Source organism: Muntiacus reevesi, chromosome 3 (genome assembly GCF_963930625.1).
Source record: "Muntiacus reevesi chromosome 3, mMunRee1.1, whole genome shotgun sequence".
Taxonomy (NCBI): domain Eukaryota; kingdom Metazoa; phylum Chordata; class Mammalia; order Artiodactyla; family Cervidae; genus Muntiacus; species Muntiacus reevesi.
In genome coordinates this window covers 34633312-34646342 of record NC_089251.1, presented here as the reverse complement: position 1 = coordinate 34646342, position 13031 = coordinate 34633312, and the positions used below count along the sequence as shown (strand labels likewise).

At 49.0% G+C, this 13031-nt stretch overlaps 1 protein-coding gene across 1 annotated transcript in view; it reads left to right on the top strand.

Annotated features, from left to right (window-relative positions):
* Window positions 1-13031, top strand: part of ALK (ALK receptor tyrosine kinase) — a 704322-nt gene that overhangs the window by 584793 nt on the left and 106498 nt on the right. The window contains exons 7-8 of the mRNA XM_065928786.1: window positions 5189-5320; window positions 7717-7817. Of these exons, the coding sequence (XP_065784858.1) occupies window positions 5189-5320; window positions 7717-7817 (233 nt within the window). The remainder of the gene's footprint in view (window positions 1-5188; window positions 5321-7716; window positions 7818-13031) is intronic.

The following is a 13031-nucleotide window of genomic DNA, read 5'->3' as shown; positions in this document are numbered from 1 at the left end:
ACGCAGCATGTTGGGAACAGAGCTATGATTAGAGCTTTGAGCCTGCGGGATCCAGCTCATTACTGTGGATTTAGGGCACTTTCCCACCATTTTGGGGCTTGCCATTAATGGGTTTTCAGGGCCAACTCCAAGCTTGAGGGCAGCCTGTTTCCAGTAAGGAGGGCGGGCACCTGGAGCCCAGAAGCCTTTTCAGCCACACTTGAAAAGTTGCTCTAACCAGCTGTCAGAATGACCGCTCCATCCTGGAGAACACCCCACTGAGCTCTTTGCTACAGAAGTCGGTTGATAGAAGGAAAGTCCAATTAGAAGAAGGGTTATTCTGATCTTTTTGCCACTCTGATCTTGGTTGTACTCTTGGTAAATATCCTTTTCCTTTTATGAGCACCCCTGTCCTCTCAGCATTTAAGCTGTTTTCCCCATCACACTGGCTAATGTTGATTCTGGAAACCAACTCCATGAAGATAATAACAATAGTCATAGTAACAACTAACACTGAGAATTTTCTATATGCTCAGAGCTGCTCTGAACACTCTTCATGCATTAACTTATTTCACCCTCACAGCAATCCTATTGCAATAATGCTGTTGTGCCCATGTTACAGATGAAGAACCTGGAGTCCATCAGACTGCTAGTCAGTGGCTGAGCAGTGATTCGGATCCAGGCTGACTTCAAAGCCCATGCTCTTAGTCACTGCAAGCCAGACTCACTAGTTTCATGAGTTCCCAGCAATTTCCAATACAACTCTCACCACATATCCACGCAGGAAGAAGAGGCCAGGAAAAGGCAGGGAAGGTCCAGAGCTCTTCTGGGGGGCACTCAGATCATTCGTCTCTACCCTCTAGGCCTCAGTTTCCTCATCAGTAATATGAGTTGGAACATGATGCTTGCTGAGGTGCTGTTGTCCATGATGCGTTAAAGATAATGCTCTTGACTTCATCTGGTCCATCCCAGGTGGTCTGGAACCTGTTGGAACATATTCTCTGAGCAGTAGTCACTTTAAGATTTTGGGGATGTCCCCATGAGGGTCACTAAACTTAAACCAGGGTGTTCAACCATGGTTGAAATTTAGAGGTAAAAAGTAGGTAGTATCCTGTCAACTCCCAGCCTCAACTTCCCACAGTTTCCCCAGAAGGAATTAGACACTCACACTAGGCTTCACTCAGATTATCAGGCTCAACCTTGAGGGGCATTTCTGACTGAGACAAGTTGGGGACCTGAAATGGAGGTGGCACTGCTCTTGTCCTTCTCCATCCAATCAGGAACGTGTCCGTTCACATCCCATCCTCCAAGCCCATACACCATACACCTCTTTCTACTTAAACATAGCCGGTTCATGTCTACATCCCCGAATGCTGTGACCCATTGAAGGGGGTCTTCAAGGTTCCCTCTGTGTCCTGAGCATTGGCCTTGAAGGCATGCAGTGTCCCAGAAAACAGTCAGGTAGGTCAGGTGGGTGGGTCATGGATTCACTCAATGTTGCAGGCAGCTCGCGCCCCCTCCACATGCTCAATAATCTCATCTGTTTATTGGGATACTCTTCCTGTCAGGCGAAAACAGTTTGGGTTTTTTTTTTTTTTTAGGTTTATTTCTTTATTGTAAAATAAAACATGTTGGTTGTAAAATATTTGGAAAATCAAAAAGTACACAGGAGAAAATAACTATTGCCCATAATCCTCCCTCTCAGACATTCAGAGATAACCATAATATTTTGATGTATTTCTTCTAGCATTTTTCCCATGACTATATTTTTGAGGAAATGTATAACACATATTTATCAAAAATGTTAACAGAGTTGTCACACAGGAAGGAAAAGAAGTAGTGTCGTTTGGCCTGGAGTTTATACTTGGCAGCTCCTGCAGCTGCTGCTAAGGTTACATCTCTGTGACCTGAACAATTTATCTCTCTTAGAGTGGAATCAGGTGTCATAATTGCCGAATGTTGTGGGATTGACTGACCCACACATAGCCGATTTGGCCATCCAGCCAACGAAGTACCTGGCTGCAGCCCAAGAAGAGGGTGGGTTACAGCAGTGCCTTTCAGACATTAAGGTGCCTGGGAGTCATGTGAAGAGCATTAAAAATGCAAATTCTGATTCAGTAGGTGGGGGTAGGGAGGGGAGACCTGAGATTCTGCACAACTAACAGTTTCACTAGTGATGCAGGTGTGACTGGCTCCTGGACCACATTCTAAGTGACAGAGAGTTAGGGGACTGAAGAAAGTGAAAGTGTTAGCACTCAGTAGTGTCCTCACCCTTTGCAACCTCATGGACTATAGCCTGCCAGGCTCTTCTGTCCATGGGATTCTCTGGGCAAGAATACTGGAGTGGGTTGTCATTTCCTCCTTCCTGACCTTGAGATAGACCAACTCCCATTTCATTCAACAAATAAGTATTGAGGCCCTGCAACATGCCAGGCACTGAGTTGGTGCTTGAGATGGATGAGGTAACACCTTAGATCCAACACGGGTGCCAACACTGCTCAGCAATGGTCTTAGCAGCAATTTCCCCACCCCAGCCTGATCCGCCAAGGACTTGACGCTGGCACCCACCCCACCATCCTCCTCAGGACTGGCTCCTTGCTGGGCACATGCTCTGATGTTCTTACAGTGGTAGAAATCCTCTCAGCACCACTGCCCACCCTTCAGGGTTTTAGTTGTCACATAAGTTGCCCATTGACCTATTTTGGCCTATCTCATCTTCCTTTATTCAATCATCCAAAAAGGAAGGGTCTTCTGACCTCAGTTCACCCTGGATCCTATGCCAAGTTAGGACAAGAATGGCTTTCCAGAAGGTGGAGCATGCCAATGACTTTCCTCATTCCTGTCCCAGTGGAAGGCCCAGGCATTTCCAGAGAGGAGCTGAGGGGCCCATCTCTGGCCCCTAGGGCAGTGTTGGCAGTTTCAGATGTTGAGTTTCCCTGCCTAGATATGAATGATGATTCATAATGCCACCACTGCTATGTTTACAGAATGTTTCCATACTCTTTCCCTTACTTTGTCCTCAAAACAGCCCTGTGAAATATACACTACCTTACCCCACTTTACAGGTGAGGGAGCTGGGGAAGGAAGTGACTTGTCTGGGGCCACTTGGCAGAAAGCAGAGGGGTTCGGGCCAGAGCACAGGTGTCCGGTGCTGATGAGGCACCAACACCGATAAGTTAGGCTAAGTTCTCTGCCTCCACTTCCTGGAAGAGTGAGGAGGGGACGCTGTGCAGGACCCAGCTCAGCCCCGCGTCTTCCTTCTACCTGGAGCCCGTCGTTGCCTGTTGGAATCTTCCATTGTAATCTTGGTTTAAGCACATGTGTGAAGGACGTTTTCTGGAAGGTTGCTTCCAGCTACCAGTTAGTTTTTGCTAAAGAAGTGAATGTGAAATTCCTTGAGGGGGGCATAAAAAATAAAATAGAAAGATCCCCTTAGCTTTTGGATTTTTAATCAGAGGAACATGTGGGACTGGGGGTGGGGATGATTTCTTCAGGGGGGTATAAATGGGAAGAGATGCTCAGAGTCAGTGACAGCCTGTTTTAATTTATAATTCTGCCTCTGTGTGAAATGCACAGAGAATCAGGGGGAAATGAGTAATAATTCACTAAGGTGCTGTCACAGCCAGGAAGTGTTAGGGCCCTGGTTGTCAGCCTGCTGCTGCCAAGAAGGCTGAGACAGAGAAAGGAGACTGAGGGTGCTGGGCCCTGCTCAAGAGCTCCCCCGTGGAGACAGGCCTGGCCAGGGCTGTTGGGCACCATCAGGGTAGTCTGGAAAACCCGCTAGCTCCTCAGGGCTGAGAACGTTCCAGCCATTCTATGAGTGAGCTGAAGCAAGGGAGCTCTCTCTACCCCTCTGCTCCCGTCCTTCTCTGTAGGCTGTGGGGAAATATATGGTCTCTAGAACTGACGGTGGCCTCTTTAATGGGACCTGAGGTCGGGCTGATAAGGAGAAAAGTGCTAACAGGACCGTTTATGCTGAGCCAACAGATGATATAAAGAGGCCCCAGGGGCTGGGGTTGCTTAGTCAGGATAGGCTAGGTTATGCTGCAGTAATAAACCATCCCCAGATTCCAGTGGCTTAACATAACATTTATGGTTCTTCCTGTCCACTGAGGGTTGGGGGGAGGGGCCTCTACCCCACAGGATCTCTCCTGCTGGCAGAAGCGCCATCTTCCTGCAGCAGCGCTCCCAGGAATGAGAATCCTCCTTGGTCACTTCAGCAGGAGAAGAGAGAGACTGAAATCTACACCAGGGCTTTTCACAGCCTCACTCCAGAGGAGACACACATCACTTCCATTCACATGTCATTGGCCAGATCCAGCCATGGGGTTTCACTTAACTGCAAGGGGATTGGGAAATAAAGGGAAACAAATAGTTTTGAGCAGTATGTGTCTCTGCAGACAGAGGTGATTTGAGGGACCCAAACCAACCACCTTCCAGCCAACACTACCACTGCCACCACCACATTCTTATCATTGTGCCAATCACTTGGAAGTGTAGTTCAGTGAGATATATATATATACTGGCTTTTCTAGGGTCCTGTTCATGGTGGATCTGTGTGAAGAGCACAGAATTTAAAAGCAGAAGAGGGACTTCCCGGTGGTCCAGGGGTTAAGAATTCGCCTGCCAATGCCAGGGACATAGGTTTGATCCCTGGTCCAGGAAGATTCCACATGCTGTGGGGCAAGTGAGTCCGTGTGCCGCAAGTACTGAAGCCCGTGTGCCCTTGAGCCTGTGCTCCGCAACAGGAGAAGCCACCACAATGAGAAGCCCATCCCCTGAAACGAGGAGTAGCCCCTGCTCTCTGCAATCAGAGAAAACCTGTGCACAGCAGCAAGGACCCAACACAGGCAAAAATAAATAAATAAGGCAGAAGAGCTGGGTTCAAATCCCAGCAGGGTTGCTTGTTGACTCTGTGATTTTGGTTAAGTTGCTTAACATCGCTGAGCCTCTGCTTCCTGATGTATAAAGCTGGGTTAATGATACCCCATACTGTGAAGTTATTATTATTTTCAGAAGATCAGAAAACAGTAAGCCAGCACATGTACAAGTTAAGGATTAGGCTTCTCTTCACTATGAGCAGCATTAGACATTGTGGGTCTGGTTGGGGAGCTGTTATTAAAGAGAATGGTCATGCCTGGCTAATTTTACTTGATGTTTTGGGTTTAGCAGTCCCGGCAATAATCGTGCCCCTGTGCTCTTCCTGCAGGTAAACTCCCTGCTGGTTTTTACTGTGACTTCGAGGATGGCTTCTGCGGCTGGACCCAAAGCTCACCATCACACCACACGCCCCAGTGGCAAGTCCGGACCTTAAAGGATGCCCGGTTCCAGGACCATCAAGGTACCACCCTCTCTTCCCTTCCCTGGTGCCTACCTGGCTACAGCAGAATTGGGGCACCACCCAGAGCCACTGGACGTCCCCCTGTCTGTCCTGGGGTGTGCCCACACAATTTCTTCAGACCCCCTTGGGCATTTGAGTGATTAAATCAAGCCAAAGCTGACGTTACTTTTTGATCCTTTGATCCTTAAAATGAGAACTTTGATAAAAGATTAGCTGAAAAATAAGAACAACAGTAACAATAATAATAATTTGACAAGTTTGTTGAAACCTGCTGTGTATTAGGCACAGAATTGACTGAGAAATAAGGAAAACAGTTATTTTTCCTTATTGCACAATCTTTGCCTGAAAAGAGAGGAATTTTGCACAAGGGACTCCAGTTGGAGCAAGTAAACACAGGGGAGCGGAGGGGAGGGGAGAGAGACCCTCTCCTTCCTGCAGAGAGGTGGGAGACTTTATGATGTGGTGGACTGGGACTCAGGGAGGTCCTCCTGTCACTTGCCCCAGTATCGTGCCTAGGAACCTTGCTGTATTTAGATCATTTCCTGGGGCCCAACTTCCTCAGCCAAACCCTACCACTACATCCAGCTGAAACTGGCAACTCCCACCCTTGTTTTATAGCCCATCTTCTCACAGGCCCTGCTTGACTGCCAGAGGGGAATGGGGTCTCCACACACCCAAAAGATGCCACCCACGCTGGGCTGACTCCACACCTGGAAGTGCTGGCCTGGACATGGGATCAGAGGTGGTCTGTGGGGCCGTGCAGCTCCCAGAGCTGGGCCCCTGGAGAGGCCACACCATCCAGTCATGGGCTTCTCCTTGCCCTGTGCACCATGGATAGGCCTAGCAGCCCCAGAGGCCCCACCTTTCTGCAGGATAGAGAGGGTCTCTCCCCCCTCCCCTGTGTTTACCTGCTCCAGCTGGAGTCCCTTGTACCAAAATTCCTCTTTGCCAGCAAAGCTTGTGCATCCTACAGCTTCCTTTAAGAATTAATAGTGATGATATGTATGAGAGAGGACAAGGTCCAAATCTACCACTGAGGATCTCAGCGCCCCTGCAGTTCTGTCCTTGGTCCCCAGATCTGGCTGCATCTAGTGAGTTGGCTTTGGGCCCGGCTGGGAGGGAGGCTCAGTTACTGGACCGTGGGGGAGTCTGCAGGGCCCTCCCCAGATGTGGAGGCCAAGAGCTCTCACTTCTCCTCCAGCCTTCTCGCCACACTGCCTCATGCTCAGTGCCTGGTCTGCAGGAGCAGGGAAGACAAACAGCTCAAAGCCCGACGTGAGACGCGATCTTTGTCTCTGCTCTGATAGTCCCCGACGGCACCCATAGCAAATGTGTGCAGCCCTGTTGAATGCCTCTTGTGACAGGGCTCTCACTGCCTACACAACAGCCCTTCGCGTTGCTTAACGGCTCAGAGTCGCACATCCATTTCCCTCACCTGGAGACGAGCCCCACCCCTCTGTAAATTCTCAGTGATCATGATTTCCGTCTCCTGGAGCCCCGCAGAACTAAACTGTGCCCTCACCCACAGAGGCAGCCCTTCAGATACTTGAAGACAACCATTATGACCTTTCTACCACAGAAGGTCTTTTCCCTCCCTGGTTACATAACCCTGGCCATTTGATTTTTCCTCAAGGGTGGGAGGGTGTTTTCTAAGATTTCTGGTCTGGTCTAATACTTTCCTCTGGACCCCTCTGAATTTGTTACTTGGTAGTAACTCTATCAAGATTTGCTAAGAGATAGAGAAACACAGAAATGAATGACTAGAGTCCAATCTGGGGCTCTGTGAGGCCCCTGAAAGTGAGGCCCCTGGGTTCACTCTGGCCCCCACCTCCACAACACCAAACATCTGCAGGCACTCCTGGACATTTGCAGATGCTCCTTCCCACCACCACGTGGGACTGAGGTTCCTGTTCTGCCAGGTTTTCTGGCAGGTCAGTGCTTAGAAAAGAATAAGTGAGTCTTCCTGGTCAGGGCATGGGTCACAGGCTGACCTGGGCTCTGGAGAGGGGAGTAGACAGTGAAGGTTCTGAGGCCATTAGAGGACAAAGCACTGGCATGACTGGAAACGGGGGGCAGGGGTGGACCTGGGGAAGTCCAGCATGCTTCAGGCTGCTCCCGGGCTATGAGCTAAAGCTGGTGGCCATGGGAGATCAGGGAATGCAGTAACCCAGATGTACGGTACTGGAATGTCACAGGCCGTTTAGAACGAAGACCTCTGCACAAGCCTAGTCTCATAGTCAGCGAGAAGCAGGCTATCTTACCCACTGGCAGCAGAAGCAACAGTGTCTTCAGTTCCGAGGCTAGAGAAGAATGGTGCGGGGCCCGTTAACCTTGCACCCCAAGGCCCTTCAGTGCACAGGGATGATGCAGTTTTGACTCTTCTCCTCTCTGCCCAGGCCACGCCCTACTGCTCAGCATCACTGACGCCCCCACCTCTGAAAGTGCCACAGTGACCAGCGCTACATTTCCCGCGCCCATGAAGAACTCTCCGTGTGAGGCAAGTCTTGGTGTTCCTCTAGTTCTCTGCCTGCTCCTCCCACTTCCGGGCACTTCCAGGTGAACGCGCACAGACTGACTGATGGTCAGGCGTCTTGTTCTCCTGCGGGAGGATCAGAGGGCCATTTGCACCATCTTCAAGGCAGACAGTAGCTACCAACATAGTAAAGTCCCGTCTGCAGAGAATTTCACCTTAAACACCACACTCAGCTGCACTGAACTATTTCCAATAGAACTTTGATGTCAGCAAACGGGACCAAAATATTTCCAAGACTTAAGAGGTAACGGTAACAGCAACTTTCTACAGAATCCTTTTAAAAGATGTCAGTCTCTTACAATACGTTTCAAAGTCTCAAAGCATCAACACTTTGACTTACATAAATATCACTAAGGCATCAATGGCAGTCAGTAAAGTGCCTCCAGAGCCACTGGCCCAGACAGTTAGTGTAGCTGTTACCCCTTAAGTGTGGGAACTGAGAGCCCAGTGCCGGGATTCTTAGCCCAAGGTCATATTCTCTAGGGACCAGGAGATGAGCTTAGACCCCCAGGAGGGCCCAGTGTTTAAGCTTATGGACTCTGGGATCAACTACCTGAGTCCAATCCAGGTTCCATCACTGACTGCTGGTCTCATTTGTTTTATCCATTAATAACCTCTCAGTGCCTCAATTTTCCCACCTGGCGAGTGCCTACCCCAGGGAGGTGAAGCTTAAATAGGTTAATATTTGTAAAGGGCTTGTCACTCAGTCTAGTACAAAGTAAGTAGCACAAAGATTAACCAACAGTGTCTGAAACCCTGTATAAATATGCAGAGAAGAATGGGGGAGGAGGAAGAGAACTTTAGCGGACAACCAGGCTGCACTTCTCCACACTGGCCCAGCATTGTGATAATATCGTGCCCACAGTAGGAAGGCAGGACTGAATTTAAATTTGGCCAACCCTATCTTTCTGGAAACTCACAGGAGAAAGTCCTTTCTGGCTTCTTTTTGGAATAGCTCTGTGCTCTCAGAGCAATTCGCTGCCTTTCAAGTTGTGGATATTGTGAAACTGACCACATTCGCATCCCCTCAGCAGGCTGATAGCAGTGCCCGGTAGGCGCGGCTTTGACCAGCAGAGGTGCAGGAAAGAGGTGATTTAGTACCTGAATCCCGACTCTTGTGACTCGATGGACTGTAACCCGCCACAGTTGCCCATGTAATACCACAGTCTGTCCATGGTATCTCCTCAGCAAGAATACTGCAGTGGGTTGCCATTTCCTCTACAGGCAAATCCAAGCCCTCCAGTCTTTTTGTGAAATAAAAACTCACGGACATAAAACAAAGGAGAATGGAAAAGATGTATCAATGATGGTTTTTTAATCAAAAGAATGGTAGAGTTAAGTCTGTCTTTACCCAGTAAGTTTACAGCAGACTCGCTCCTGATTCGCTTTTATGTTGTTACTTGACATCTACCCCATCACCCTCACCTTCTCCTAGTGTATGTTTTATGTATCTCTGTGAGCCACCTTAAATCCTTTCTGAAAGAAGTCAGGGCACAAATAAGTAGATTCATTATGTTAAATTGCTTTTGAGAAACCATGCTCTCCGCCGCAAATGGTGGAATTACTCAGTCATCGTTGATATTTCTCGGGTGTCTCAGAGCATCACCTAGAAAGGGAGGTTTCTTAAGAGGAAATCTAAATGAGGAGAGGTGATTGGCCTGTCTGACAGGCAAGGGGAATCCTTATAGTCACTTCACCTTCAAATTTATTTTTCACTAGATTTAATGTAAGCCTGATTTCAAAAAAAAGAAATGTCAAGGTAAAATTGATATTTTTCTAATACTTCATCATTTCTCTAATAACCTTTGGGTTGATCAATAGCTTAAACAGATGTTTTGTTTTACTGGCCTATTTTATTATTCCTCCAGTCACATTTGCTCTGGGCGGGTTCTGTTATTTCCTGCCCTTTTCCAGAGCTTGGCTCAGCACGAGGATTGAAGGGAAGGCAGGGAGACCACTCCATTTTCAGCTCACAGTTATTTCGCATTCAGGGTTTCAGATCATTCATCTCAGGCTGCTGGGTCTTTGAATTCCCAATGTTGGGGAAATGTTTTCATCAGAAAAATAAATGGCCAAAATAGAAATATGCATTTCCAGGTTTGTAAGCCCTGCCATCTGTTTCCCTCGAATCCTAAATACAGAAGGCAGGAAGTTGATTTCCTTCTCCCAGGTTGGCTGAACGTCAGTGACAGAGAAACAGATGTTGCATTGCTGTGTGGGACTGTGTGAGGTTAACCTCCCTCCAACCCTAAAGGGGCCTCCGCTGGCTATGGGACCCTGGTGCAGGAAGGTGGATACTAGATAGAGCCACGGGTGGAAGTCTCTGGTGAGAGTCAGGCCAGTGGGGACAGGCTGGAAGCACTGAGCTCCCAACTGACACCCACCCCTGAGCATCTTCTCTAAACCCTAACAGTCCTGGTCCACGGCCTCCAAAAAGCTGAAGTAATTGCCGAATAACTCAAAGTACTCTTGAGAAACTATAATCATCAGTGGATCCCAAAGGGAAACTGGTGTCGCCTTCAATGCATATCCTTGAAAATCTGGCTACAAACTACTGGTAGGTCTGTGTTTCTCCAGTTACAGTCACTTGGAAAATATGACAGATGCAGATTCTTGGGCCCCACCCCAGACTTCCTGAATGACATCACTGACAAGGGCCCAGGAATCTGCATTTTCAAGCCCCACCATTGGCGATTTGGATGCACACTGAAACTTAAGAGTGACTAGCCATAGGTGTCCTTGCCTGTTGTGACTGAAATTCATTCTGAGCCCAAGCTGAGAGCTATCCTCCATTACCTGGGGCACCAAAGATTGTGATGTAACTTGCCTTTTTAGAAAGATGAGTGCAAGGGGGTGGTTAGAGTTGACTGATGGTGTGGGGGACAGAGGTGGTGGAGACAGAAGGGGGAGCCGCTCTGAGAGCCACATGGAACTAGGTCAGGTACCTGCTGATGATAGAGACATAGCCAGGGTGTGCCTTTGTGCTAACCAGCTTCCTGGGCATTTCAGAAGCATGCCAGCTCTGGCCTCCGCCCTCCAGATCCCTGCAGCCACTGTCGCCAGGGCCTCTCTCCACTGCCTGGCCTTGATGCAGACGCCGCCGCCTCCATGGCTCTGCACTGTGGCATGTGGGGCATGAATATTTAAAGACTTCTGCCCAGCTCTGCCCCACTCTCCTACCCACAAACTATTCTCTGCAAGAAACTGAGGAGCCACTTACAACACATTCAGATTTTATTTTATTTTAATTTTGCTGAGCTCCAGTTCAAATAATTAAAATTGCCACTGGGGAGGGGAGCCTTGCAGTGGCTTTCATGCGCTCGCTAGCTGTCAGAACTGCTCGCGTCCCCCGGGTGGGGAGACACACTGGGATGTGTCTAGCATTGCAGCTGCTGGTAATAAAAAGGACGGGAGAGTGGCAGGGGCCGTCTCCGCCCCTCCCCCTGCCTTTCACACATCCTAGCAGACTGAATGTCTCAACAAGCCCCGTGTGGTTTGAAATTCTATTTTATTTGAATAGTCTGAGCTGTGACTAGAATATTTTAAACCATGTTCTCAGGACGGAACAAGGCCTAGGGGGGAGAGGGGGGGAAGTGGGCTTCCCTCAATCTCTTTCCCCCTCCACAATGTAGAAGTAGTTTTCCCTCTATGAGCTGCAGAAATGAAAGGGACCCAGGAAGTGGGAGGTGACCCACTTAGTTTGTGCCGACACCCTAGGGCAGGCCAGTTGGCGGCTACTGGTTTTCTGACCTTGCTGAAGCTGCAGCCACCTCTGTCCTCTCCATATACGCTTGTGCAAACACTCAGACACACGCACCCTGGGGCTGGAACACACCTGGCCTTTCTGTCTCTGGCATCTGCCCTGTAGTGATAAAAGCTTTGATTAGCGACTAGGAGCTGCTGAGACCAGGGCAGAAAGTGACCAGCGGGACTCCTCTATGTTGACATGGCCTATCTAGCCCACAGGGAAGGAGACCTCCACTCCATCATTAAAACCAATGAACATGGCCAGAGGAAGGTGGGAGAGGAGTTTGGCGTCTGGAATTGCCCTCTGCTGTCCATTAAATTCTGTGCAAAGCTGCATGGGGAAGGAGCCTCTTGTGGCAGGGGGCCAGGAAGTTTTCCAGCAAATTGCTCTCTGGTTGATTTTGTAAGGCTTTCCAGACTGCTGGCGCTCATTCCTGGACACATTTTCCTGGGGATTTGGCTGGTGAGACATTCTCCAGCATCTCAGGGTAAACCTGCGTCTCAGTGAGTGTTATGGCTCTGTTGATGGGGCTTAGTCAGGCTGGCCTCACTCCCTCCCCTTGGGTAGACAAATACGACTTCCAGATAGGAAGAGGAAAGGAACTTTGAGATTCCAGGGTTTTAACAGTTTATTAATTCAATGGCAAACTCCCCCTGGGAATGGTCAAGAAAAGAAAAAGAAGAGTAATCATAGTTACTACAGGATGACTTGGGGCAAGGGAAAATACAAAAACTGAGGGGCTCTTCCTTTGTCAACCCCACCAAACCCTCACAAGCAGAAGCTAAAGATCCTGAGATCTTTAGATCTATGTAGCTCACTTCCTGGAGTAGATCCTATGTGTCAGGGGTTGCCCCGCCCATGATCTGGGTCAGGGTGCATGCAGGGCGGTGCATGCATGCAGCCCATCTCTGCAAGACAGGAAAGTAATGTCCCCAGTGTGCACAGCCAGTACATACAAAATCAGGATCAAACTCAGGTCTTAGCAGATGGTACCTTCTCAGCTTCCGGGGAGCTGACATGGGCCTTGGAAGCATCCCTGAGGACTGGCATGGCTCCCACCTCACCCAGAGACCTCATCCTCTTCACCATGGGGTCCTCATCTCCAGAGACAGGAAAGTATGGAAAGTCATACCAATCATTTTGTAACAGACTAGTTAACCCGCTTCATCTCTCCTCAAGCTGGGACTGGTCACTGGGTCTAATTCCTAAGCAACCAAGGGAACACTGATGCTCACCCGCGGAACCCAGGTGTTATTTGTGCCTTGTGTGTGTGTTGTTCTCAGCCTCACGTACTCTCACTTATTTTAGCAAATCAGGAAGGAAAGGCTATTTCGAAAGCCTATTTCAAAAGGCCTCTCGAGCTTGATCCTGAATAAAGCTGTTGTGTCCTGAATCCATCCCATCTTCTGCATTGAACATGTGCCCACCTG